Below are 26,221 nucleotides of genomic sequence, written 5' to 3' on the forward strand. Positions count from 1 at the left end.
CAAGGGGAAAGAAGGGCTCTGGGCTGTGAAAGCTTCTTGTGGGCACTATGGTAATGCTACCCCTAAAGGTTATGTAAAGGAAATGTCCTGTGTTTCTTTGTACATATGGGGGAACTGAAGAGCAGAGAAAGTCAGCAAAAGGACTAAGGGCAGGCAGGAAATCTGCATGTCAGCAGCTGATTTCAGAGCTGACTCCCAAGCCGGTGCGGTTACCATAGCACTGTCCTTCCTGAGCTGAAAAGGAACCACTCTGCATCCCAGACTGAGCACCCGGCTGCAGCGTCCTGCCTTAGCATGTCCAGGCTACTGCTGCGAGCAGGGTCACACTGGTCAGGGTCCAGGGAAGTGGCTCCTGTGACCCCAGGCCACGATCGCTTGCATGCAGGGAACCAGCCTGTCCCTGGAAAGCTTCCAGTCGATGGCCAGGACACCGGGCAAAGCTTGGGCTGCCCCTCGCACTGGCTGTGCAGCCTGGAGGCCCTGGGGTGGCAGGGGCTGGGAGGAGAGATGTGGTTGCTCTCAAGAAAGTCTGGAGCCCTGAAGCCTGCAATTCTGGGGGACCTTTATTCCTCAACCTGCCTCCACCAGGCAATGCTCCAGCATTCCCGGGCTTGCACAGGAGGCCTGTTCCTAAGGCCTGGAAAGGGTGGGCTATGTTGCTTCTGGGCAAGCACAAAAGATGGATGTTCAACTTTATTTGGCAAGCACAAAGCTCTCAGGGGCTAAATGTGAGCTCATGCCTGGCTTGATGTCCCTGTCACACTGCAATGTTCAAAGAGTGAGAGTCATGGAGCCACCAGCATTCCCATCACCAACCAGGGGTATGGGCTGTATCCCATACACCCATGGATATCCTGCATATCCCATGGCTGCTGCATGGAGCCTCCCAGGGATTAGGGCTGTGTCACAGCCTGCAGGGCACTGGCTTTAGATACACATGTGCCCACCTGCACTCCATGCTCCCTTGAGCTGACATCCGCCCCTCTGTTGCCTTCCAAGCTCAGTGCTGCCTGCAGCTCTTGCAAGAGTTGATCCAGCAGAGTGTGAGCCTATGTTTCCCATCACTCTGACACTTCCCCACTGGCCTGCATTTTAGTGCCTTGAATAGGTGCCATGTTAATGTGGTACCTTCTTTGTTTTCAGCCAGACACCTCTGAGTCACTGTGATGCGACACTGTTACTGTCCTCTGCCAGTCCGACTTGCTGCTACTGAGTCTGATTGATGAGACACCCTCTGCTTTCCTGTGGCCTGTGCTGGCATCACTCACAGGTCTCTCCTCTGACACTATCACATCCTGGTTCAGTCGTACAGAGCCCCTCCAAAGGCAGCTCCATCAGCTTGGGGTGCCTATAGGCCACCAAGACCTTGTACCCACCCCCGGAGGCTGCCTATCCTGCCCTGAGTGCATCCCTGTCCCAGCTCTCCCTGCCTGCCCTGCCCAAATGTGCATCTCTCCATCCCAGCTCTCCCTGCTTGCCCTGCCCCATGTGCATCCATGTCCCGGTCCTCCCAGCCTGTTCCCAAGGCAGCTTGGCTGTTGTTGGTGCTCAGGAAGCTCCTCCCTTCCTGGTCCCCAGCTCCTCAGCACTTGTCCTGCCCGCCCGGCTCCGACAGCAGTCTCTGAGCGACTGTCAACATTGTTTTGCTCCTGACCAGGGAGGGCTCTGCCAGACAGCAAGGCCCCTGCAAGCCATGGCCACAGCCTTTGCCCCGAAGATGAGCCAGGTCCTGACGACTCCTGAGCCCCACTACATCCCCGGGTAAGTGCAGGGGCCAGTGCTAGCCTCAGGGGAACAGGGTTCAGGGAGCAGTTGTGCCCCTGTGCAGGGACCCCTGTCCCTGGGGGGGCCTCCATGCTGAGGCCCACAGGCCTCCTCCCGGGCACAGCTGCCCTTGCCCACCCCTGTGGGGTGCTTCTCCTGCTTCCCACCCCAGCCCTGCACTCCCCTGCAGCCCTGCCAGCTCCTCCTGCCAGTACTGGGCTCCCTGCCCTCACCATCCTCTCCAGCACCCAGGGTATTTTTTTCTCTGGATGGAGAGAAGGGAGGGAGACATCATCAGGACAGTTCCCTGGAGCCCCACGAGCCACCAGCTCACAGTGACACTGTGTACAGGGGCCTCCATAGCAACTCTCCTCCACGGCCAGGAGCTGCAGCAAGAGGCAAGGTGGCACGGTGAAGCACCACCTCTGCTGCTCCCCCGCTGGCAGTGCTTGCCCCAGCAACCTCAGCTCCCCAGTGCCCCAGGGTGCTGCTTGCCTCCCCCCAGGCCACTGCGAGCTTGGAGACTCGCTTCGAGGTTGGGGAGCAAGCATGCATGTTTCCATGTGAAATAGGCTGCTCCCATGGGTGCGGGCACCCTGGAGCACCCAGGGCAGGTCCCCGTGGCCAGGATTGAGGGCAAGTGGGTTTAGAGGTGCAGGTAGTCTCTGGTGGGGTGGGTGGCTGTCTGGGAGAGCTGGTCTGTGCTGTTCACCTGCAGTGCATTTCCCACAGCCCTTTAGCTCCAGATGTGAGAGATCAGGTGTGCAGCTCTGCACCCTGTGGCCTCCAGCATCTCCCAAAACAGGGAGGTTGGTCCACAGGAGTAAGGTGTGGTTACCCTCCTGTGCTTGGGAGGGTCCTGCCCCCATGTGCACCAGCATCCCAGCTCTCCCTGCCTGTCCTGCCCAAATGTACATCCCTATCCCAACTCCCCCCGCTTGCCCTGCCCAAATGTACAGCTCCATTCCAGCGCTCACTGCCTGTCCTGCCCCATGTACATACCCATCCCAGCTCTCACTGCACGTCCTTCTCCATGTACAGCTCCATCCCAACTCCCACTGCCTGTCTTGCCCCATGTGCAGCCCCATCCCAACTCTCCCTGCCTGTCCTGCCCTGTGTGCGCCTCCATCCCAGCTGTCCCTGCCCATCCAAGGGAGAGCACCTGCAGCTTCTGGGCACACACACACACACACACACAGAGTTACAGCACGGCAGCTCATGTGAAGTGGCAGGGCAAGCATGGCAGTGCTACAGTGCTGGGATTCATCATTGCCCTGTGCGACTCCCCCAGCCTTGGGCCTGCCTTCACTTCACCGTGGCAGCTACACTGGTTACTGCCCTCACTACAAGTTCAGTGTGGGGAAGACTTACAGGCAGCAGACGTCCCAGCTTCTGACCAGCCCGGAGGTCCCGCGCCCCTGCCAGCGGGTGCTGCAGCTGACTTGCTGGTCCTGCCGAGGCACTGAGCCCCAAGACCTGCCGGGGGAGCCGGGATCCTGCTGGGGGGCAGGTGCTCAGCCCCTGAGCTCCATCGTCATCCCTGGATATACAGGTAGGAGGAGGCCAGCCTGGCACAAGGTGGCGATCTGCAGCACCCACCTACCTGTACTAGGGCCCCAGCGCTGCTGCCCTGTCCCCAGCTGTTGCCCTTGTGAAGTACAAAAGGAGCCACAAGATGATTTTGCAGGGCAGACCAGAGGGTGTGCAGAGACAGTCCCCTAGGACCCCCTGTCACTAGCAGGTCCTCCCCTCCGAGCTGGCACGTGTTCCTCAGGTTGGCATGTGCCTCTGCGCTCCCATGCACCCTTAGCACCCCCAAAGCCATGTTCTCACCCCATGCCTTTACCTCCCCTACCTCTGGGTCCCACAGCCCTCCCCACTGCCCTAGAGCAGGCTGCATACCATGAAGGTGGGCTCTTCTTTGCTTCCCACGTGTCGGATGTTCTGCTCCCAGGATTCATTCCCAGAGCCCAGCACTTCTTTGCCAAGACCTGCTCTGAGATCTGCAAGGAGGCCAGGAGCGACTTTGCCAAGCAGAGGCTGAGAGCTCCCGGCAAGGAGCAGACCTGGCTGAAGACACAGCCACTGCCACAGGACCCCGAACAGGAGAGTGATGTGAGACAGATTGGGGTGAGCAGGCATCTCGCCATCGGTCCAGGGCTGTCCCCCACCTTGCTCTGTGCCCACGGCACACAGCACATCGCGGCCACGATGAGGGTTGGGCACGTGAGCTGGGGTCAGCAGCCAGCACCCATCCCTCCCTTTATCTCCACCCGCATCGCACAGCACCTGCCTTTCTGCCACCAGGCCCCTGCTGAGGGGGTGCTGAGGGATGCTGAGCTCCCTGTGCCAGTAGCTGGCTGAGTCACCCTCCCCAGATCAGGGCCCTGCTCCAGGGCACGGCAGCACCAGGGGCTCCTCACCCAGCTGAGCCTGTCCCTGGTGGTACTCACGGTTCTATGTCCCCTTCAGGATCCCATGGCTGACCCCCCCCCCAGGGCCAGGCTGCCACCAGGGCCACCCAGTCGCAGCAGCAGCGTCGGCTGCCTCTGCCCCGTATGCATGGCTGCATGCCTTCCAGCCTCAGCGCTCCCCCTACTCCATGGAGGATGACGACCCCCAAAAATATTTCATCTCAGGTGAGGCTGCAAGGAGAGGGGCAGGGCTGGGCTGCCAGGGGGATGGTAAGGGGATACTGTCCTGATGAGTTCTGTGTATCCCCTTTGAGGCAATACCCTAGAAGTGTTAGTTTGGAGGGGGTGTGGGGTGGGCATGGGAGGGGTCCAGCACAGCCCCCCAGGTGTCCCCAAGTGGCTTGGGGGTGTCAGGTCTTCTGAGGACTGCTCACAGCCAGTGCTGGCCTTATTACAGGATATCTCCTGTGACCTGTGCAGGCTTCACAGGCTTTGTGCCCCGTGCCCGGTTCCTGATCGGGACAGGCTACCCAATAACCACCAACTGGGCCCTGCTTGAGTTTAGCCAGATGGCCCTGAAGAAAGGTGGCAGGAGTGAGACCAAGGAAGGCAGCACCATCCTCCCACCCCTGGGAAAGATCTACCCAATGGAGATGGGCCTGCTACCTCACTACGCAGGCTATGTCCCAGGTGAGTGTCCAAAAGCAAACAGCCATGGCCACACACCTTCCCTCTGGAGAAATCGGCTTTCACCCCCAGTGTGTTCCTCTAAATCTAGCAAGAGCGTTTTGGCATGGAAGGACTGCAAAGACCAGAAACCCCATAGCTGCGACCCCAAATCCAGCCTCTCATGCCCTAATTGTTCAGTTATGGCCCACCACATCCAAGGCAGCTTCAGCAGCAAGCACCCCATCATTGTAAGTGTGGGCAAAGCTGGCACTCGGTGTCTGTGCCAACAGCACACAGGCTGCTGGAAATCCCTTCTCCTGCCGCAGGCCTGGCTCAGCATTCCCATTTGGGAGCACACAGTCCCCTTCCCTTTTCTGGCCAGCCTGCACAGATGGGAAGAGCAGTCTGGCCCTGTGCCATTTGTAAGCAGGTCTGACCACAGCACCCCTCTGAAGGGTTAAAGCAGCCCATGTGCAAGCTGTGGCCATTTTGTGCCTCACTAGATTGGAACAAGGGGTTGTGCTGCTTCATTTATGGACTTTTGAACCTGTTTGACTCATTTCGCCACTGCAGACTGTAGCCTCAAACAAACTCCAATGTGATATCCTCATAAAAAAAGCTGGAGCCTCAACCAGAGTTTTTTTCTTCTCCCCGGAGCTACCTGGGTGTAAGGGAAAGGGATGAATGGGCTCTCAGGGGGTCATTCCTGCAGGACCTGGGAATCCTGTGCTGTGGCCGGTCTAAGTTTAAATGCCCCAGAGCCCTTCTGTGTGAGGTGACCCACAGCCAGCAAGTTGCACAGCCAGGTTGTCCCAGGCTCTAGTTCTCAGCCCCGTGGCCTGTGTTCAGCCCATTCTTCTCGCTGTCTCCTTCCCACACTACTCAGGACTTCCCCCTTGTTGCCCACAGGTTACAAGCTCCAGTTTGGCCATACTTATGGCCACCTTACTCACAACACCCTGGGCCTGAGAACCCTCAAGAAGCAGATGCCAGACTAAGAATCCTGGTAGGGCATGGTTGTGAACTCCTCTCTGAAACCTGCTTGGGTTCCCCCCAAGCATGCAAAAGGAATAAAGACAAGCAACCCCAAACGATGCTGCCTGCCAGTGTGATGCAAGGTGGAAGGTGTTTGCAGCCCTTCTTGCTTTACCTAGGGCTGCGCCCTGGTGTGGTAATGCTTCATCTTGCTGCAGGACAGGAACCTCCCTTGAGGGGATACTGCAGGCTCCAGGGTGGGTCACCCCAGCCCGACCCAGCCGCCCAGCTGAGACATACCACAGTCAGATTATGTGACGTAGTTCAGCCTGAACCAACAAGTCAAAGCAATTCATTTTCAGCAGGAACAAGAGATCCCAGATGGCAACGGGTTTACGGCAAGATCAGGAGTGGTGCCCCTTATGGCCATTTCCTTCTTCCCTGCCCTGAGAGCTGACAGGGTCTCCAAATCTGTACAGCTAGCGCTGCCAGAGTTGGAAGCAGACAAAAACACAAAGGCTTATCCAGGGGAGCAGAGGAAGGAAAGACTCAGGCAGGGGCAGCCACATCCAGCCAGGGTCTGTGAATACACCGTAGGGATGAGGAAAGGACCTCTGGTCCTGCACTTAACTGGATGATATGGGGATCTGTTACTCCTGGCCAGGTGGGGACTAAGGTCTCCCTTCTTGCATGGTCTGTGATGAGCCAAGGATAGCTGGTGGCAATCTGTCTCTCTGTGAAGGTCTGGTGTTGGCTGTGGCTGGAGACAGGATGAGCCTGCAACACGGTGACCCAGCAGGGGTACCCCTTGGGCCCTCCCCAGGGACAGGCTGAAATCACAAGGCTGCGTACCAGCAGGGAGGTCAGTCAGCACCTTTTTTATTAATATGCATCATAAATAAAGAAATAAATAAAGGCGAGACACCTCCTTCTAACTGGGGAATACAAATTAAATATGGTGCAACGTCTGCTAAGCGATGTACAAGCAGGAGGTAACATTGCAAGACCAGGGTCCCTTGCCATGGGGAAGCCAGCCCAGGCATGACACTGTGAGCAGTGTCAACCTGGCCAAGGCACCAAATACTGGCATGGCCTTTCACTAACACTGTTCCCCACCAGTGGGCAGCATGAACATGGCAAGGAAGGGGTTGATTGGCATTGGCTCTGCCAAGGACCCCAGGACCCCCAGCAGCCCCTTGTGCTCGTGCACGATTATGGGCCCACTTGCCCCCCCACCCCATGGCACTGCGTGGCAAGACCAGAAACCCTATGCCATGGGGAACACCATCCCTCCCACCCCATCTCCCCTGCTCCCTCTGGGAGCACCCCCCCCGCTCTACCTACTGGGAGCACTGCCCCTTCTCCAAAGAGCATCCTAACCCAGTCAGGGACCCTGTCTTCACCCCCCTCCCCTCCTAGTCCCCCTCTCTCCACTGAGTGACCCAGGACATCCTAGGCATTGGCTCCCTGATCAGCGTGGAGGGCATGGGGGACACCCATCTCTGCCCAGGGTGCCACTACCCATTCTGGACCTACGTAATACTGAACATTCACACGCCTTCCTCACAACCCCACACAACCCCTTGCCCTGCACACACACATACCATTTCCCCCCTCCCCTGGCCATGGCCAGGCACAGCAACAAGGCCCTGCAGCATGGCAGTGCCAGGCCATGGGCTGGCCTGCCCTCCCAGGGAAGCACCTGGCCATGCCCGACCCATGTGACACGAGCTCTTGGTGTGGTACAGTACATGATGCACCACTGTTACAGGTTAGGACAGGGCTGTTCTAGAGTGGGGGAGCCTACCTTATGGTCCCCCTCAAGCCACAACACAACCTGTCAGCATGGGAGAGCCTTGCAGAGACCTTGCCAACACACAGCGCTCCCACTTCTGTAGCTGATGATGCCAGGTATACTGAAGGCTGCAGGCTGCACTGCCATTCCTGGGAAGGGGACAGCCAACATCCTGCATCCTTCAGCATGGCATAGAGCTGGGCAGAGGGGCAGCGCCTGCTCTGGCAGGGACTGCTTGAATTCCTGCTATGTACAAGTTCATGGCCTACAGGTGCTGGAGATGGCGTGAGGTGTAGGGGGCTCAGACGGTCCCTGGTGTGGCTGCATGCACGGCGATGCCTGGCAACACGAGGTGCAGCTGGCAGGAGGACCTGCAGGCTGAGTCGGCCTTTGGCAGCTGCACGAGGAGGAGCAGGAAGGAACCACCTATGGTTACTGTATTCTGTAATGGCAAGAAGGGTAAGAAACTAGCAAGAAGCTGTGTCTGTTCCTCTGGCAGGGTGGGCTTCCCCCAGAGGAGCCTCAGCAGCTCACAGTACTGTGCTCAGCCTCCCAGCCACGTCAATAGTCCTCGTCCTCTGGGTGAGTGACATACATGATGGGCACCAGTCCCGTCTCGGAGCCGAGGCTGCACTGCAGCCAGTCACCGTCCACCTTGGAAATGACCTGCAGGATGTCCCCTTTGTTGAAGCTCAGCTGTCCTGCCTCAGTGGCAATATGATGGCAAAGAGCTTTCACTTCACTGCAGGCAGAGGGAGGGGAGAAAGGGTTAGCCCACCACAGGGCACTCACCCCACTGCAACCCAGGGACCACTGCAGTCACAGAGGAGCAAGCAAAGCAACTCCTCTGCCTCCTCCCCAGCCAGACTCCCCCTGGCTGCTTTGTGACAGGGCCTTACAAATGCCTTCCCCAGCTCCCCCTCGTCTGCAGGTTGCAGAGTTGGGGTGGACGGGAGCGCAAACTGCTTTACTGCACTAAACTGCCACTGGTTCATGAGTGCAAAAGGGGCCAGACAAACCTCAACAGGCAAAGCAGCCAACCCCAGCCCACCACATCCCTGGCACCTGCAGGATGGCCACACGGCACCGCTCACCAGGGAGGGTTGGGAGACAGCCCCCAAGCCGGCCGCTGCTCAGGTGACACTTCAGGTGGCTCCATCCGTTGGGACTCCGGCTCAGGGGCTGCTTCTCGCCACATGCTTGCCCCAACCGTCTGTGCCACCAGCTGGAACACAGACTTGTCCAAGCTCAGCCAGCCAGAGGGCAACCTGTGAGAGGGAGACAAAAGCAGACAGTGGCAGGGAACTATACCTGGATGAAAGGAGCAGCTGCTCCATGGCAAGTTCATGCCCTGTAAGTCTGACTATGCACACAACATGCACTGCAGTCTCCAAGATCCTGCAGGGGGGATCAGCAACCTCCAGACACGCCATGGCCTGCTCTGGGAACAACATTTCTAGTGGCCACAGAAGCCAGCAGGGTGCAGATGGAGAAGCAAAGCTGGGAGGCCCCAGCTACACTGGGCAACTCATGCCTCTTCCTCACGTGTTGTGAGCAACAGGGATGGCTTCATGTTCTTCTCTCACCTAGTGTGTGCTTTTGGGAGGGATAAGGTGATGAAGGGGATGGAGCAGCAGGGGCCATACTAAAGGCCTCTCCCCACTTTCCCCCAGAGAGTGGCTTAGGAGTCTAGGCAGTGGCCAAGCTCAGGCAGAAGAGGAGAGGCAGTAAGGGGGATAGATGAAGGGTGAGAGCAGTGGGGAACAGTGGTATGGGTGGAATTAAGGCAGGCTGGCAGGGCTGATGTACCATTGTAGTGTAGCACAGGACTAGGCTGTTGGCCTGACTCCCACCTGCACTGCAGCAATCCCAGGTTAACTAGCCCTCCCTAGCCCTAAGCCTTTCGTGTTCCTACCTGTTGGGCTGTCTGGGCTCCTTTTGCACCTTCCTGGACCCAAACAAGTGTCCCCACTTGATGGGCTGGCTGCCCTCTGATGCACTGGTGCCAGTCTCCTCTTGGGGGGCTGCTGCTGCTGCTCCCAGTCTTTGCTGAGTCCCAGTCTCCTTCTCCTTGCTGCGCTTCAGCTCTGTAAGCACTGAATCTGGGGGGCTGCCCATCCAGAAGGGCCAGCTTCGTTCCTTGGCCTCTTCACTGGCTGGTACTTGCTGGGGCTTTTCTAGGGGTTCCACCACAGCCTCTGGGCTTGGCCTGCTGTCAGCCTTTGGCCTCTCCTCCAAGGTGCCCTCAGCAATTGGGCAGGCCTCTGCGCCCTCCACCACCCCTTCACGGGGGGGCGGTGCCTTGCGAGTCTCAGTTGACCTGGGCACAGCACTCAAAGCCTTCTTCTTCTTTTCATAGCGGATAAACTTTGAGCCTTCGGCTGAGCCCTCAATGTAAATCTGGGAGCTCTGCATAAGCTGGTACCACCAGCCTGCCTGCTTGTCTTTCTTCCCCTCCCATGTGCTGTCTCGTGCCTTCCTCTTCTCTTCCTCCCTGTCTCCATCTCCGCAAGAGGCCCCCACCCCCTTGACTCTCTCACTTGCAACTTGGTCCGGGCTGTGGCCTGGTGACACGTCACCATCTCTGGCACCTGCTTTACATGCTTCAGGAGCAGTGCTGCAGCCATCAGGATCCTCACTGCTGCCTCGCGTCCGCATCAGCTGCAGGGTGGAGTGTGCAGAAAGCAGCAGGTCCTGTTTCACACGCAGCAGCTCCTTTTGCTGTTGCTGCTCTTTGCCCATCTGCATCAGGTGGTGCTCAAAAAGGAGGTCTAGGTTGAAGGGCAGCAGAGAGAGAGGCTGGAGCAGTAGCAGAAGCTCCTCAAAAAGGGGCTGGCACACACTGTGAGACAGGCACAAGAAGCCCACCGGCTGGTAGTGAGCCAGGATGATATCTGTAGGGCAGGAGACAGTGATTAGATTAGAGGCCCTCACCACCTTTGCCCGCTGCCAGGCCACCAAGAAGCTACTGAAGCTATGGGGAAAGGAGTCTGAACACTAGTTTCTGGTCACAACCGTGGCTGCAGCATGAGGTTCAGCACTGCACCACTAGCCAGGGAGCACCAGATGTTCTGTGAGCAGACAAAGGGCCCAGATGCTGCTTCCAGTTCTGCTTGCAGCCTGAACTTTGACAGGATCTGCCTGTCAGATTATCCACCAGGAAAACCTCTATCACAAATGCCATGGGCATAGGGTGTGAATAAAGAGCATCAAGGAGGGTTGGCACACGTTAAGATTCTCTTCTTCCACCTCCCAGATATGAATAGGGAGCTGCAGAAATGAGCCAATACCAGTTCCCTACACAGAGAGAGTGTCAGGAACAGCTGAATAAACTCTTTTCAAGGAACTGGCTAGGTTGAATTGTGGATCCTAACAGAAAATTGACTAGCTCTTTCCATCTGCAGCATTCAGCTTGCACTTCATTTGGCCATATCTGCACCACCATTGACCACCTCTCCATCACAGAGTTGGGCATAGGGTTTGTGGCCATTTGGCCCCAGTGGGATAACAAACTTACACCACAGACAGGACTTGCACCCTGCCTCTTATCCCTCTGCCCAACCTTCAGTCTCCAGAGACCCCTAGCTATTGCTCACCCTTTCAGCTCTTAATATTGGCTTGGAAAAGACTGAACAGGAGGATTTGTAAGGGTCTCTCTCTGCTCCAGAAAAACAGGGTGGTGTCTCTTGCCCCACTTCTGAGTACAAAGGCATGTCTGCTCTCCTGGCTGTTCCAGAGAAAAGCGCTGACTGCATACACACACAGCTAGTAATGTCATCTTCTGTCAGCCCCTAAGTCTGCCAGAAGACACTAGGCTGGACTCTTTTTGCAGTACATGGGGCCCTGGGCTGAGCACACATTGAGCCCACAGCATTCATAGGGCATCCAGCATGTTAAGGGTGTCTCCGTCTCACTACGCACTTAGCACTTAGCCATGCTGCTTCTAGGTGTCAGGCAGCTTGGTCAGAGCTGCTGGGTGTCTACACACTTCAGATACATTTCTAGCTGAAAAAACAGACACAAACAGTAAAATCTGTTCTTTGTGCACCAGGAGGTTTTCCTTTCCATTTCCCATGCTTGAAGAGTTTCAGCCAAGTGTTCACACCTCCAGCCATCCCAGATTCCTAGGTGCTGGGCAGAAATTTGCAAAAAATAAAAAAAAATTTGAGGAGGGTTAGATCTGCACACAGGCACCAGATCCCATGAGGGTAGACTGAGGGATCTGCATTGGAGATGGTAGCCTTGGGTGCTGGCTGCAACTGGGAAGGACATGGTTGGCCAGACTCTCCACAGCTCAGGTGCAGGGACCTGCATGGGGCTACAGCTTCCACCTCCCTCCCTGTAGCTGAAGAGCCCTCCAAAAACCTGTACACTGGGGCTGGACACAGTCTAGTCCTTCAGCTCAGAGCAGAGGGGAGCAATGTAGGCTGAGAGATCACCAGGGAACAAACGGGCCCCAGAACTTAGATCTGTGCTCACATCATGCAGAATTTGGTCTCCACTCCAACCCACACAGCACTCAGGCTCTTACCTTCATGGTTGTAGAGGTGGTTGAACCAGAACTCCAAGGACCGGATACTGCAGGAAGGAAAAACAAGCAGGGAAGAAGCAGTGAAAATCCCCTCACCCCCTTCATCCTAGCTGTTCTACAACAAGTGTGGCTGGAAAAGGGCATTTACATAGCACAGCCCTGTGAACCTCAAGACCTAGCGAAAAAACAGTGGCTTATTCTGATCAGCATGCTTTGACCACAGCCAACTAGCCTGTCAAGGGGCCATCCTTCCCCGTTTGCTTTAAAATGAGGCAATGTGCAACTGTGGTCCCTAACAGCCACATTTCCAGCAAGTTTCCTCACAATTTAGCGCCCTTGTCCTCGGCAGAGCTTAGCTTTGCTGAGCAGGGCTCATATGGAAGAGGCAAATCATCTACAAACATGAGACCATTGCTTCAGGTTTGGCCCCCAAAATGCTGACATTCTGTGCCTGCTGGGCCACCCTTGGCACAGTGAGCATGGCATAACTGGCTTTGTGGGGTCTCCCAACATTTGGAAATCTTGGGGACTCCATTGCCAGTGTCAGCTCCTGCTGACGACCAGAGTGGAGCAGGGAAATAGCATCCTAACAGCACTCATCTCATCACAGGGAAAGAGACAGAACATCACTGTCATCTTGCTGTTTAACACTGAGTGCGCCCACTCCTTATCCAGACTGTAAGGGTCAGCCTTTAGTCCTGGACCAGGGAAATTTCTCTTTCAGAGCCTCACATATTGGGATTCACTGCAACCCTAGGAAGGAGCAATACAGGCATTTCCAGGAGTAATTTAAATTACATAAATTATCTCCATTCCTACATGAACCCAGACAGACAGATTCCTCCCACCTAATGTTTGGGGGCTAAAACAAGTTGACAGTGTTTTTCAGTGGTCTGCGGCCAGCCCCTCTCAGTCCTGGCCTGGTGGGGGGTAGGTTTCAATCCCTCTGGAGTTCCCTCAGGCTCATGGCTTCCTTGTTCCTCCACACACAGCTGGGGAGCTGCTTCCCAAGTTTCTTAAATATTTCTACTGGCAATTGCACTTGTGTGGGATGTGAGGTGCAACGCTTGCTGCCAGCCCTGGAGAATGACATGCAGTCAGACCAGGAAGTCTGCTTACTTGAGAAGGCCAAAGATGAACGCATTGAACCTCATGGTGTGGTTGGTCAGCTCCGTGTATTGGCTGATCTTGCTGTAGAGGCTGTGCAGCAACTTGGTGGAGGGGCCTACGGAGACAAGCAAAATGGTGGGAATAGTTCTGGTCAGCAAAGTCAAAACGGCACCACAGGAAGGAGCACTCAGGGAAAGGCAGAAAGGGCCTTGGTGCCCCTGCTTGCTTGTGCATTTCCCCACTGCTGATGAGAAGGATGAATTCACTCCATTCCAACAGCTGGACTCCACAAGGGAGATGCATCATAGTCTGTCCCAGATTGTCACTCCAAAACTTTGGGAGAGTTTCAGTGGATGAAAGTTCCCCAGGGACATGTCCCTCTCACTTCAGAGACAGCCACAACCCTTGGCTCAGAATCAGCAAGTACACAGAATTGTGCTGTGGGTGGTTATAATTTGGGGTGTCTGCAATCACAATGAAAACACCAGAGCTAGAGATTTGCTGCAGACAGGCTAGGAGGCTTCCCAAGCCTGGACGTAAGCTCTTCATGAAGCAGAGATCAGTGTGGGCCTGCCATGTGTAACCTCTGGATGTTAGCCACTGCCACAATCTAAGGTGCAAAGTGTTAATAGCAGAGGATGTAGGTGATGTGGCTATGCTCAAGCTTAGTGAGCTGTGTGCACAAATTTGTTTACAGACCAAGCTAGAGTACAGCTCTGCCTTATATAGCAGCTGTGCAGGGCTAAAGATGAAGTCTAGAAGCACCCTGGAAAGGTATAGAGGAGGAAAAGGACTTTCTTTGGGGGGGGGGGGGGGTCCCTCTCTTTTTTGACCACTTTGCATCCTCACCCCTACAGCCAACTTTCCCCAGCACCTCCCCAGCCACAGTACAGCAGTGTTGAGGAGGGATGGGCATCATAGCACAGTCTCCATACCCAGCTGGGTGGATGCCTCCACCACGCTCCAGGGGATGTTCCTCCTCTGGCCAATGATCATATCCAGGACATAAGCCTTGAGCCCATCACTCAGGATGTCCCGGACAGCAGGGCACAGATATTTCAAGATGAGATGCCCCACGTTGGGGCTCACGGAGCTGTTCCCAAGCTTGGCCTAAGGGAGAAGATGCAACAGGGAGAGGGTTGGTAACTGTCCTGCGGAGTACTGACATATGCAAACAGTCTAGCCCCATTTGCCTACCACAGACACCCAGTAGGCCAATATCTAGGCCAAGATGAAACCGAGCAGCTCCTTGCACAGGCTGGCTCTTCCCCTTCACCCCTGCTGCCTCACACACAGCATTTCTGGCCTGTTCCCTGCAGTGTCTACTCCAGTTTGAGATGAGGCAACAGTTTGGCAAGAGGATATCCTAGTTAGAAAGGATGTCTGAAGTTCTCCCTTTAGCATATATAGCAGGGAGATACAGCAAGGCTGTCCTGCAGGAGGAAGAAAAGAGTAGGGGCTTTTTGTGCTGCTGTAGAAGATTTTCTTGCTGCTATTTTAGAAGCAGGAAGCAGCAACTGACCTAGGAACTTCCAGCACTGAGGGGTTAAGGAACACTTAACTCAGTGACATGCCAAGCTATAATTCCTAGGGATTACCATAAACAAATCCTAGGGATTACCATAAATAAACAGGGTGGAGGTAAAACGGCTGGACAGGGCCTAGGTTGAGGTGAGGAAGCATTTAAGAGCCCAGCATCAGCAGAGCAAGGACACATTCTGCTGCATGCAGTCCTTGAGTTGCCAAGGGGTCAATTCAAAAGGGTCAGCCCCGGGCCTTGCACATCATTCTGGTGGCCCTGGGCAGCTGGGCTCAGAGCACAGCTTTTACCAGCTGAGCTGGAATTACACTGGCCGGCTGGCACGGGTCCACAAAAGCCCTGAACTGAGACTGAACTTCTGGGTCAGGAATAATCCTGCCAGATCCATTGAGTGTGGGAGCATCAGGGACAGGTGCTGCCTTTTGACAGGTGAATGCTCAGCCCTTGGCACACTGAGGCATAATGAAACCCCATATAAAAACCATGTTGAGGCTGTAAGTACAGCACTGTCTGCCAAGTAAAGTAATGTGAAAATGTTGCAATTATTCCCCAAACCAACACTGCAAGCATAGAAAATGTACAGTGAAGCTTGCAAGACACTGTGGAAATACAGTCAGGAAATCCAAACAGCTCCAGTTTTGCTACACAGCAATCTCCGCATCAATGACAATTGTAATTAGGGGCAGATTACCCTGGGCTCTGAGATAAGACTGAATGGGTTTGGAGTCTGTCATAGTCAAGTTTCTCCGTGGGGATGGCACTCCAGGACAGCTGTCATGTCCAAACAGCGTAACATTGCTGCCTCAGAGTCCCTGTGACTGAAGCAGAATATTCAACTTTGAGAGGAGGCACCACAGCCATGTTGACTGTCACAGGACTGAAAAACAATGGCTGGTGCAGGCAGAAGTGAGCTTGTTCTGCCTGTGTTATTCCAGAAATGGGAGACAAAGGGAGCACAAGCCAGAGACAGCCAGCCCAAAAGGCAGCCTAGATGCACTCTGAAGCTAGTGATTTTGTGGCAAGGGCCACAGGGGACACCCACCTGCTCCAGATGTCCCATGACTAGCACAGACTGTCACTCCATTTATCCCCAGCCCCACAACAAAACAAATGCTGATACAGGGGTAGAGCAAAGACTATGGCAGAGTCAGCTACTGTGGCACCCGGCTACAGAAAGCATTACACTTTCTCAAGGGTTCTGTCACAGAACCAACACAGGTCTTCCCAGGAAGGGTGTCAGAGAAGGACACCAATGGGCAAAGACAGATGCACTTTTTATCATCGTGGAGACCTGTGGTATGTCAAGGGACTGGGGACACTGCACTGTGCTCTGGTAGGAGTGCCTGAACAGGACCACAGGAAGGGCTGAGGAGGGAGACATAACTCTCCACTATATGAGACAAAAGAGCAGCTGTACTGCCGCAGACCAGAGGTCCAGCTGGCTTGGTATTCTCTCATTAAGGGCCACATATAAGTCCATAAGAAAGAGTCAAACTAGAGCAACACATATAATACTTCTCTTTAATACTGTTCCAGCCTACAACTACTTTCAGTTCAGGGACTGCCTAAGCTGGACATGGTTCCTATGTGTTTAGTAGACCCAATGAATTTCCCTTCCCTGTATTGGTCCAGTGTTCCCTTAAATCCATGTAAACTTTTAGCACCTCCAGCATCATGCAGCAAGAATCACCACAGATTTACTATTTGCTGCATGAAGTACCATCGCCTTTGTTTGTTCTGTTCTTACTGCTACTAGCTTCATTTGATGCCCCATAGTTTTTGTGCTGGAAGAGAATGGAAAGTCAATCCCTATACACCCCTCTATGTCACTCATGATATTGAGAAGCCACAGAGACAGCAACATTTACCTTCACCCCTGGATCCCTGCTGGTTCCAAAGTGAGCCACAATCAGGTCAACGGCAGTGTTGATTGCCTTCACCAGGCCTAGAGGACAAAGACATGGTCAAAGAGCTGCCTGAGAGGCCTCTAGGACAGACCCAAGCCAAACACTTCATGAAGAAATGAAGCAAGGGCATTTCCAAGATCATCTTATGTCTCCTCTCTGTGAAAAACATGCAGAGCCTCTCCTAACTCAAATATCAGTTCGATAGTAGAGACAAGCTTTAGAAGTGGCTGAAGCATAAGACACCCTGTCAAGACTCCCAAAGGACATGGGACATCATCTCCCTGCACCATCCCTTGTGGGAGCAGAGATGGGTCCAAGGCACAGAGTCCTTCAATGCTCTGATCCTGCATGGAGACAAAGCAGGAGCCATACATTTGGCAAGCTATGTAATAACTTTCAGTGACAAGCCAGCAGTGGGTCATCTGACAACTGCATCAACATGATGCAAGAACAGAAGTGGAAGAGGGGGGAAGGCTGCCATCTGGTAATCACCAACACAGAGTTGGTAAAGGCATGGGAACATTTCTGCACATCCCTTCTCTCTGATGTGATACAGAGGTAGCTGTCAACAACCTCGTACCCAAGCCTGCCTCTAGCATGTGCCCCATCACAGCCATACCCTGTTCTGGTTTCTCTCTCCCACCCATTTATATAAACACTTCACCACATAGCTTAGAACCCAACAGAGCTTTCAACTAATTTACAAAATCTCAAGCATCTGTAACATCACATGAATCCACAGATTAACCCCTGTATTGTGAAACAGGGTGGCAGCATGCCCTGCTTTAGGGTCATACTCCTGTGCCTGCCTACTCTCTTCACCTTTTCTTGAGGACTTAAGACCCCTTCTCACCATACTTCCTGGGACAAGCACCTCAAATGTATTCCATGGCAGGTGGCACAATGCAGAGAACATGTGAAACTGCCATGGAAACAGCTGTCAGTACAAGGGGACATCTAGTATGACACCAACAGCAGAGAAGGGCTGGGAAAGAAACCATTATGTCTATTCAGAGATGAGATAAGACAGAGGTGAGCACTGCTCTGCCACACCACACTCCTCCACTCCCATGCAAGAGGTATGGACTCACCCTTCTTCTGCAGCAAGTCGATGGAGATGGATTCTGTGTTGCCATCTGGGGAGAGGCAGAACTCAGCAGGGGGTTTCTCCGCTAGTGAGAAGTAGTCAGGGAAGAAGTCAGTGTAGGTAAGCTGGAGTTGCCTCATAGACTGTCCTGCAGGGCCAAGATAGGGGGGAGAAGGATCAGCCCCAAGCCCTTATACCAAAGCCCCTCCTATACTGTTGCTTTTCCCAGTGGCAACCTGCACCTGCACCTGCAGGAGCCTTCACACTAGCTTGCCCCAGCCTGAGACAGAGCTGCAAGGCTACAGGCTTGTAACTCCCCCAGCAATGTTTTTTAACATGAGTTTCTACAGTTCAACCCCACATGCCACCCAACATCTAGGTCCAGTTTGGCAGGGGACCATGGGCACTGGAACATGCTGTGGGAGGTTCATTCTCAATGACTGGTGCTGAAGAAACCTCTCTGCGTCAGACTCTCAGGACAGTTGTACAGATAGCCCCAACAGGGATGGAATTGGATCAAAAGCATAGCACACAGAGAATGCCTACTTGTCACACACAGACAGCCACAGGCAGTAAGCAATGCGCCTTCTGCCTATCCTTTGGGACTGTCTCTCTCCATCTCCAAGGGTAGACTTCTGCAGAAGCTCTTTCATATGCTAGATTTCCATCTGGTTGATTCCCAGTGAAGGAGGGGTGGAAAAACTGCTGGGGTTGGTAGTGTGAGGTGTAGAACTTTGGGGAATTTACTTCATGACGTGAGGCTGGCCTCAAGAACACTCTCCCTCACACAGACAGATCCCACAGCTCTTCCTGGAGGACTCACAAAGGTTCAGTCAAAAGCAGTTTGCCCCTCACAGCCCCTCCTGCACAGTTTTTGGAGGACGGGGAAGACCTTAATGGCAGAGCATTAAAGAGAAGACAGAACCCCACAATATTGCCAGCCACCCCATGAGAGCTATAGCCCAGCACTCAGCATGCTGCCAGGGTTGGGGCAGATGGGCTGACACCCTGGTACACTTGGACATTAGATCCTCAAGGACTGAGAAATGGCTACAAGCTGGACACAGGCCAGGACCACTTGCTGAGGTATGAGCTGGCTCTTGGGCCATTCACTTTTCCCATGACCTTCAGTCTGGTCCAGAGCCAGACCTGACTACTTTCAGCTTGTGCAGAAGGGAGGCCCTACACAGCCTGTACCCATCAGTGAGCCAATCTTCACCTCCTTCTGGTACCCCTCAGCCCCACTGTGATCAGATGCAGCATCCCTCCTGCTTTGAGCAGCCAGAGCAACAACGAGGCCTGGCATGGCTGGGATGTTGAACCTGAGCACCCAGGTGGTCCCCAGATAGCCCCAGCAAAGAGGTGGTGCGCACCATTCAGCCTGCAGTGGAACTGGCTGGTGTTGAGAGTGCCAGGGAACTCAAAGATGGGGTTCCCCCGATTCAGCCGGGGCTCCTGCTGCCTCTTGTCTAGGCTGCCTGCTAAGCCAGGCAGCCCTGAAACGCGGTCCAGGCCCAGGGGGTTCCTCCGCCTGTACTCCCGCCACTTCAGTGCTTGAGGGGATAGGTGGTTTGCTAGAACACCACAGGCAGTGTGCACCATACGGGAAGACATGAGCAGTTGGAGGGGAAATGGGGAGAGAGGATGAGGAGAAAGGACAGAGAAAGAGAGACAGCAAGTTAGTTACAGTCCAGCAGCATTTCAGGACATTAGCATGTATACATGACAGACAGGTGGAGGCCACAGCTTGGCACAGCAATGCAGGAGCCTAAGAGGCCTCATGGTTGTGGGCACAGAGGGAGCAAGTTTTGGGGTGCAAGCACCTGGCACAGGGAGCTGTGGGATCAGCAGCCCCATGCTGCCTTCTCCAGAGAGACAGCGTAGGGATCAGGATTGGAGGGTCATGCTCTTGGCATATGACTTCCTTTTGCAGGCAGACTGATGACAGGGCTGTAGGGCACTGCAGCACCCAGAGGCAACTTCACCCTGGGCTGTCGCTATATGGGAGGGTGGTACTACAGAGAAGAGCCACAGCCAGGGTGTTGGAGCTCTCCCAGACTGGCATGGCCTGGTGGATGGGTACCTACCGTTGAGGGGCCGTATGCCCATGTTGTTCAGGGAACTAGAGCTGCTGGTCTCGCTGCCACTCCTCCAGTGGGGCTCTGCATGGCCTCCCACTCTGCTCATGGGCATACCACCCACTGAGAGGGGCAGGAGGGACCCACTGTGGAGTCGGTACTCAGAGAGTGGCGGGCTTGGCTCCAGCGGTGCCTCCTTCTTGGGAACTGGCTTGGGGTTCTCCTTTTGCCTCAGGACATCAGCTTTGGTGGCTTGGGTGGATTGCCTGGCACTGACAGCTGGGGAAGACCTCGTGGGAAGCAGGCTGGCGGAGATGGGACAGGACCTGCTCCTGGGAGGCTGGGTCTCTCCAGCTCTCTCTGCAGTGGGTGAGGAAGAGGAGGAGTCCACACTCTGGAAGAAAGGCACGTTGCATCGCACAGGAGAATAACTCCCCAAGGGGGATGGTCGAGTTGTCTCAGGGGCAGGCTTCTTAATGCAGCCATCATTGAGAGAGGCAGCTCCATCTGCTGAGCGCTGGGTCAGGAGTGTGCTGTGAGCTTGGCTCCCTGCCACCACTGACTGCTCTGCTGAGGTGGCTGAGGCTGAGGACTGGGAATTGGAGGAGGTCTGCTGGCTGGCAGAGCGGTTGCTGGCCAAACTGTAGAGTTGAGAAAGGCTAGAGGCAAAATGGCTGTGCAGGGCTCGTGCCTTGGGTGGCTTGCTGAAATGGTGTTGGAAAACAAAGGGCTGGATGGGCAGAGTTGTGGGACGCTGGTCCTTGCTGTAGCGTACCACAGGTTTGCTGTCTGTGCCACCACCTTCAGGGAGAGAAAGGGGGACCGAGTATGAGGGTGGGCAGAGGAACAATCATCATGAGCCTGGCAGATCACAAGCAAAATGGAATGTGCTCTCAGCTGTGGGAGGAAGAGGATGAACCAGTGAAATAAGCAGACTGGTTCAAGTTGGAACCAGCCACATACATCATGAGCTGGCAAGGTAAAGGCAAATGGCCCCAAACATGGAGTGTCCAGCTGCCTGGAAGAGTAGGGGGCTGCACTGCGGCTTCTCTCCTTACAGAGTCACCAGCTTCACACACTCCACTCCCCCCTCTCATCTCTATCCCATCCCCCAGGACAGCACGGACAATAAAATCTCAGTGCAGCTCTGTGTCCAGAAGCCACAGCCCCATGCACCTGTCCTCAGCCTGCCTCCTTACAGGCCCAGCACACCATGGTACAGCACTTAGCACAGTGGGATTTAATATCCCAAAGGACTATCCCCTCCCACACTTGCTGAGGACTCACCCAACCTAGCATAAGCATCCCAAGTAACAGCACCCACATCACACTCAGTGCTGTTGGAAAGGCCCATAGCTCCCCTGCCAGATCTTTCCATTCTGCCTCACTCCTCTTTCCTTTATAACAGTTCCCACTCTGAGCACACAGCTTCCTTCCTCCTCCTGCCTATACCAGAACCCAAGCTGGATGTTCCAAACATCAGTGGTGGCAAGAAGGGAATTCCCTAGGGGCAAGTCAGACCCACAGCAGAAATAGAAGAGTTTCCAACCCTGGAAAAGCCAGGCTTGCTCTAGCAAATGACAGACACAGATGTCCAAGAGGCTGTGCTGAGCTATCTCCTGTCTGCATATGTCTGCAGCTCCTGGTAGGGCCACTACATCCACAGGGACACAGCTGAAGCGTGACACACTGTGTACAACACACACACACACAAAGCACTGGATACACACATAGGCCTGGCTGGGATCCTTGATTGACAGCCACACAGCATCCCAGTATGGCACAGCAGGCTCTGGCCTGCCTCCTCTGTCCCTCTTCCAGAACTGCCTTTGGGCAGGGACCTGCCCCAAAAAACCCCAGGCCTACAGCAAACCCTGGGACACAGAGGAGCTGAGGACCTTCAGGACCTATTCCAAGCAGAGCTCTAGTGTTACCTGCTGCCTGTGGGGTGTGCCAGGTCTCTTTCCCTATAGCTAGCACTCAGCAGGGCTTTCTTTCCCTCTAGTCCCTTCTCAGACCCTCCAGGCTTCATGCTGCTCTCAGCTGGAGCAAGGCAGCTCTGTGTCTATCTCTGGCTGCAGGCAGGGGTTTTTGGCACAGCGCTAATGTGCAGTTCACATCCTATTACAGGTCACAGGAAGGGAATGCACAAGGGCCATGGCTGTGGGAACTGCTGGGATACATTGCCCCAGGAGCTGCTGTCTGCCCCCTTCTCCCACTCCCTGAGCAGCTCTTGTTCCCTCCAAGCAATTCCTCTGCAAAGCAAGAGGGCTGCTGCCATTGCTGTCTTCTCCCAGCAGAGACCTGCTTTCCAAGCTGTCCTGCAGCAAGCACAGGTTCAAGGCTCAGTAAACAAACAACTCAAAACACAAAGAACTCTTGCTCCAAAAGCTAAAACCTCTCCCACGCTTGCAGGGCAAAACACTGCCCTAGCAGTGAAAGAATTGTTCCTCCCATCTCTTGCTAGAAATCTTCATGGCATTAAATGGAAACAGTCAGGGCTCTGGCACATTAGCAGCCATCTAACACAGCAGTCCGGTCAGCACCTCATTTTAGACAGGCTCCTACCTGTGAAGCAGGTACAAGAACTGCCTGGGGCAGGGATAGAGATCTCCTGCTATGCTAGAGGAACAGTTGTACTCCTGCCACATATAGGGCTGTCACACAGCTCCCTCACCAGGGCATGTAATGGCAATATCAGTGTGGAAAACGATTCATGCAAAGGGCTTTCCCACAAAGAGAACTGGAACAATTACCCTGGTGATGGCCATGCACCTCTATAGGAATCCTTGCTGCAATCCCATGCACTGCGGAGGATACAGCCAGGATGTTCCAGGCTAATGGGATGGCCCAGCAAAGACACCAGTGATCCTCTAATATCTACAGGGCTCATACTGTAAATCGTGGCAGACACTGTGTGAGCTTCCTGGGCCCTGCATTGAGAAGAAGCTGCTAGCTACGCCTTCTCCTCCCCTTCATGTGGCTCCAAAGAAGAAGGGCTAAAAAATATCTAACTGTTCCCTTCCCTGCCTCTGTTGGGAACCCGGCTCTGCTGAGCATCCTCAAATCCCTGTTGTGGGAGCTAAAGGCAGTCCCTTACGGGACTGGAGGAGTACAACTCCATGGAACAGAGTCAGAATAAGACAATTCTGCAAGAAGTTGCACAGATCCTAAGTGCTAATGCCACGTCCTCCCTTATATGATATCGGAGGACTGTACAGGACCTCAAAAGGCTCTAGAAATACAAGGGCAAGACATTTGCACTGATCTGGGTCCGTAATAAGCACAGCAGGGCTTTACCCCAGAGGGTGGTAGGCCAGAGAACAAACTGCAGAGGCAACGGTCTCCCATCGCCATGCAGGTTCCTCTGTTGCTCCCCTCATGTCCCAAAGGGCAACCTCTTTTTACATCTCTGTTCTGCCTATTTTGGCTCCTTACCGTCTGCTCGGACTCTAACATCTCTTTGTCCACGGCCACTGGCAGAGCTACCTGAGCAGCTGGCATCGGCCTCCATGAGCAGGGAGAGAGAGGCTTGCTCACCTGCCCCATGCCCACCAGGGATGGTCTCACTGGAGCCCAAGTCTTTGGTGGAACACAAAGCCTGGCCATCTCCAAAGGTGTGATCCAAGCAGAAGCCCTCGCAGCTCCGGTTCAGGCCATGGACGAAGGGCATGGGTGGAAGACTCTGGCTGCGGCGAGCTCTTTCTTCAAGGAAGGTTGGGCAATCCCGCTGTGTCTCGGGAATAGGGGAGAACTCCAAGGAGGAATCACCACTGGATCGGAGAGGTGGGGAAGAGCCGTTCTTTTTCCTGCCTTTAGCCAGCTCAGCAAAAGATGTGACTCGCTTTGGGGGAGAAGACTGGATGGGTATTGCTGGACTTTCACTCAATTTAACGGGACAGCTCACCATGCGCTCCAGAGAGCCCAGCCGGCTGCTAGGACTCCTGTCCAGATTCTGATCATAGCTCCTGGAGCGCTGCCGGCCTGTGTTGAGGTTAGGTGGTGACACATTTACATAGACCTGACCCTCAATCATATTCTGTGTGGTTTCTCCCTTTGTCCCCGCTTCACTGCATTCTGCATTGCTTTCTTCTTGTCTCAAGTCTGGCCTTCTAAACAGGTAGTATTCATTGGGCTGGGCTGGGCTACCTTTGGTGTGGTCTTCTGAGCAGCTAGTTATGGAAGACCCTGCTGGGCTAGGGGATGACTGGGAAGACAAGTCACACGTGACTAACTTATAATAATTCTGAGTGGCCACAACGAGCCGTGCTTGGCTCTGGAAGCAGGCAGTGAGATCTGAACTCTCTGAAGTGCAAGGCTCACAGTGGAGGTGGTAAGAGTTGCAGTTAGCATCAAGGACAGGTGAGGAGGAGTGGTGACATCCACACACCTTCCCTGAACTCTCTGGATGATGCGACTCACAAGACATCTTGGATTCTGTAGGTGATGAATGCAAATCCAGGTAAAAAGCCCCTGTGTCTGAGTGGCTGCAGAAGGAAGAGTCACAGGACAGGTTGGATGAATTCAAGTTAGACCGAGACTGGCCATTCATTTTGTTGTAGAGAGCACTGAAGTTTACCAGCACTCCATCAGAGCTGTTGCAGGAAGAGTCACTGATGTAGCCCATCTGCTGATCAATCACTTCTGACTGACTTGATGAGCTGTAGCACCGACAGTGCTGGAGCTCTGAGCTGGAACAGCTGCATGTCCGGCTGTGCAGAGCATCCTGATTCCTCAGTGCTTCACCTGTGTTCTGGTTCCATTCCTGGTCACCACCATCAAACGAGAAGCTGGAAGAGCTCCCACGATGGCAGCTGCATTCATCCAGCTCCATGCGTTCTGAGGCCTGGCGGCACCGGTTGACATTGTTCCTCTTCTGGACATCATCACTGCTCATTTTGTCCTCTTGCCCATCCACCACACCAGACCGACTGGCCATGTTCCAGGACTTCACAATGTGGTTGGAGTCGTGGAGATGGAAAGGGGGCAAGGACAGCTCATGCAAGTGAAAGGGAGGTTTGCCAGACACAAGGGAGTTGTGAAGGTGGAAAGATTTTTGACCCAAGTCATCCCCAAAGATGCTGAGGTCTTCACCCTCATTCAGCAGAAAAGGGTTGTGCCGCTTACTGACGCTAGGGACAATCAAGTCCCTCGCTTTGCCTTCTTTGTTGTCTGACGCCTCTGCTGAGGTTTCCGAGGTTTGGAGAAAGCTGCTGTACACCAAGGAGTCAGTCTGTGAAAGGTCTCTGTCTGGAAGGACAGAGGTCCGTGTGATGCCTAGCTCTGGCTGGCAGAAGGGGTTGGTCCTTTTGTTCACAGAGCAGCACTGTCTGTCAGGGACCTGGCAATGCACCAGGGGAATGTGATGGACAATCAGTGTCTCGCCAGTCAGCTTGGGTGGACTATCCATGGTGAGGAATGCTCTCCAGGACATCAGTTAAGCTGGCACGACCCATGGACAGGTTGGGGTGTGCATGAGAGGCTGGGAGGACACTTCTCATGAGGGAATTCAGATGCCTAGAGAGAGACAAAAAAAAACAGAGGAAGTCACCTCTCTGGAAAGGCAGTAACAGTTCAGGGCATCCTTGGTTTGACTGAAGACTGCATGCCCTGAACAGACTGGGTTCTCCTCAGCACAATTACTAAGGTCCTCAGCATTCCTTCTTCAGGGAAAGCATTACAATGCAAGGCAAAGATGTCCCCCTCCAGACTCCTGGGACAACACTTGTGCTTCCAACTGACCCCTCTCAAACCTATCTGAAGCCAGTAAACTGATTTCACTCAAGTGACCAAAGTGCTGCACAGGTCCTGCTCAGAACACTGCTCTGCAATGGTGGTGGCACTGTAAACTCACAGGAAAGCAAGCAGACAGCACATAAATGCCCTCTGATGAGGGCAGTCTATCTTCTTGCACTGGATTCAGTATCCTTCCCTGCCTCTTGGTATCTTGAACTTTCCTTTAAGAACAAAACTCTTAACTGCACTGGCAGATCTCACAGCATTAGAGATAGAGAAGTCCAGGCCAGCCCTGGAACAGGAAACCAGGAACACCCATTCTTCTCTGAAGTCAAGGAGCCCCCATGAGGCCCTAAACTCTGTTAATGGTGCCAAGGGAACAAATCAAAGTGGGTGATTACTTAGGCACACAAATGCCTCTCATGTTATGGGGAGTGGATGACTTCAGTGAGCCCTTGGGGAGCTACTGCTGAAGGTTAAATAGATCCCATACAGCACCTTGCACTCTACTAACTTTTTGCTGATGACAATCCTAGGGTGGCTGGCTCACGGTTTCCTGCCATTTTGCCACATTATCTGTAGCACTTATCTACTGCACTTCACAGCACTACCACC

At 54.2% G+C, this 26,221-nt stretch overlaps 2 protein-coding genes across 3 annotated transcripts in view; one reads left to right on the top strand and one right to left on the bottom strand.

Annotated features, from left to right (window-relative positions):
• Positions 1–1,693: 1,693 nt before the first annotated feature.
• Positions 1,694–5,845, top strand: CIMIP2B (ciliary microtubule inner protein 2B). Its single transcript, XM_067316454.1, has 6 exons — positions 1,694–1,761; positions 3,087–3,316; positions 3,719–3,894; positions 4,346–4,403; positions 4,659–4,868; positions 5,757–5,845. Exons 1-6 carry the CDS (start codon positions 1,694–1,696, stop codon positions 5,843–5,845), a joined length of 831 nt encoding a protein of 276 aa, XP_067172555.1.
• An 836-nt stretch (positions 5,846–6,681) lies between these two features.
• Positions 6,682–26,221, bottom strand: part of RUSC2 (RUN and SH3 domain containing 2) — a 40,367-nt gene continuing 20,827 nt past the window's right edge. Inside the window, exons 2-12 of one of the 2 annotated variants that reach the window (XM_013952849.2) lie at positions 23,309–25,387; positions 19,880–20,671; positions 19,166–19,366; positions 17,797–17,940; positions 16,667–16,743; positions 14,194–14,368; positions 13,268–13,373; positions 12,149–12,195; positions 9,533–10,511; positions 8,712–8,885; positions 6,682–8,359 (exon numbers count right to left, since the gene is read on the bottom strand). In XM_013952849.2, the coding sequence (XP_013808303.2) occupies positions 8,179–8,359; positions 8,712–8,885; positions 9,533–10,511; positions 12,149–12,195; positions 13,268–13,373; positions 14,194–14,368; positions 16,667–16,743; positions 17,797–17,940; positions 19,166–19,366; positions 19,880–20,671; positions 23,309–25,304 (4,872 nt within the window). In that variant the 5' untranslated portion in view covers positions 25,305–25,387 and the 3' untranslated portion in view covers positions 6,682–8,178. The remainder of the gene's footprint in view (positions 8,360–8,711; positions 8,886–9,532; positions 10,512–12,148; positions 12,196–13,267; positions 13,374–14,193; positions 14,369–16,666; positions 16,744–17,796; positions 17,941–19,165; positions 19,367–19,879; positions 20,672–23,308; positions 25,388–26,221) is intronic. The other variant, XM_067315841.1, reaches the window with a different exon arrangement.

The sequence above is a fragment of the Apteryx mantelli genome, chromosome Z (genome assembly GCF_036417845.1).
Source record: "Apteryx mantelli isolate bAptMan1 chromosome Z, bAptMan1.hap1, whole genome shotgun sequence".
In the NCBI taxonomy this organism is placed as follows: Eukaryota; Metazoa; Chordata; class Aves; order Apterygiformes; family Apterygidae; genus Apteryx; species Apteryx mantelli.

Excerpts from the sequence above, each read along its gene's own strand:
- CIMIP2B (XM_067316454.1), top strand. The coding sequence starts at position 1,694 with ATGGCCACAGCCTTTGCCCCGAAGATGAGCCAGGTCCTGACGACTCCT. Across the intron at positions 3,317-3,718 it reads CGTCATCCCTGGATATACAG|GATTCATTCCCAGAGCCCAG; the intron begins GTAGGAGGAGGC and ends TTCTGCTCCCAG. Across the intron at positions 3,895-4,345 it reads GTGATGTGAGACAGATTGGG|CCTCAGCGCTCCCCCTACTC; the intron begins GTGAGCAGGCAT and ends CATGCCTTCCAG.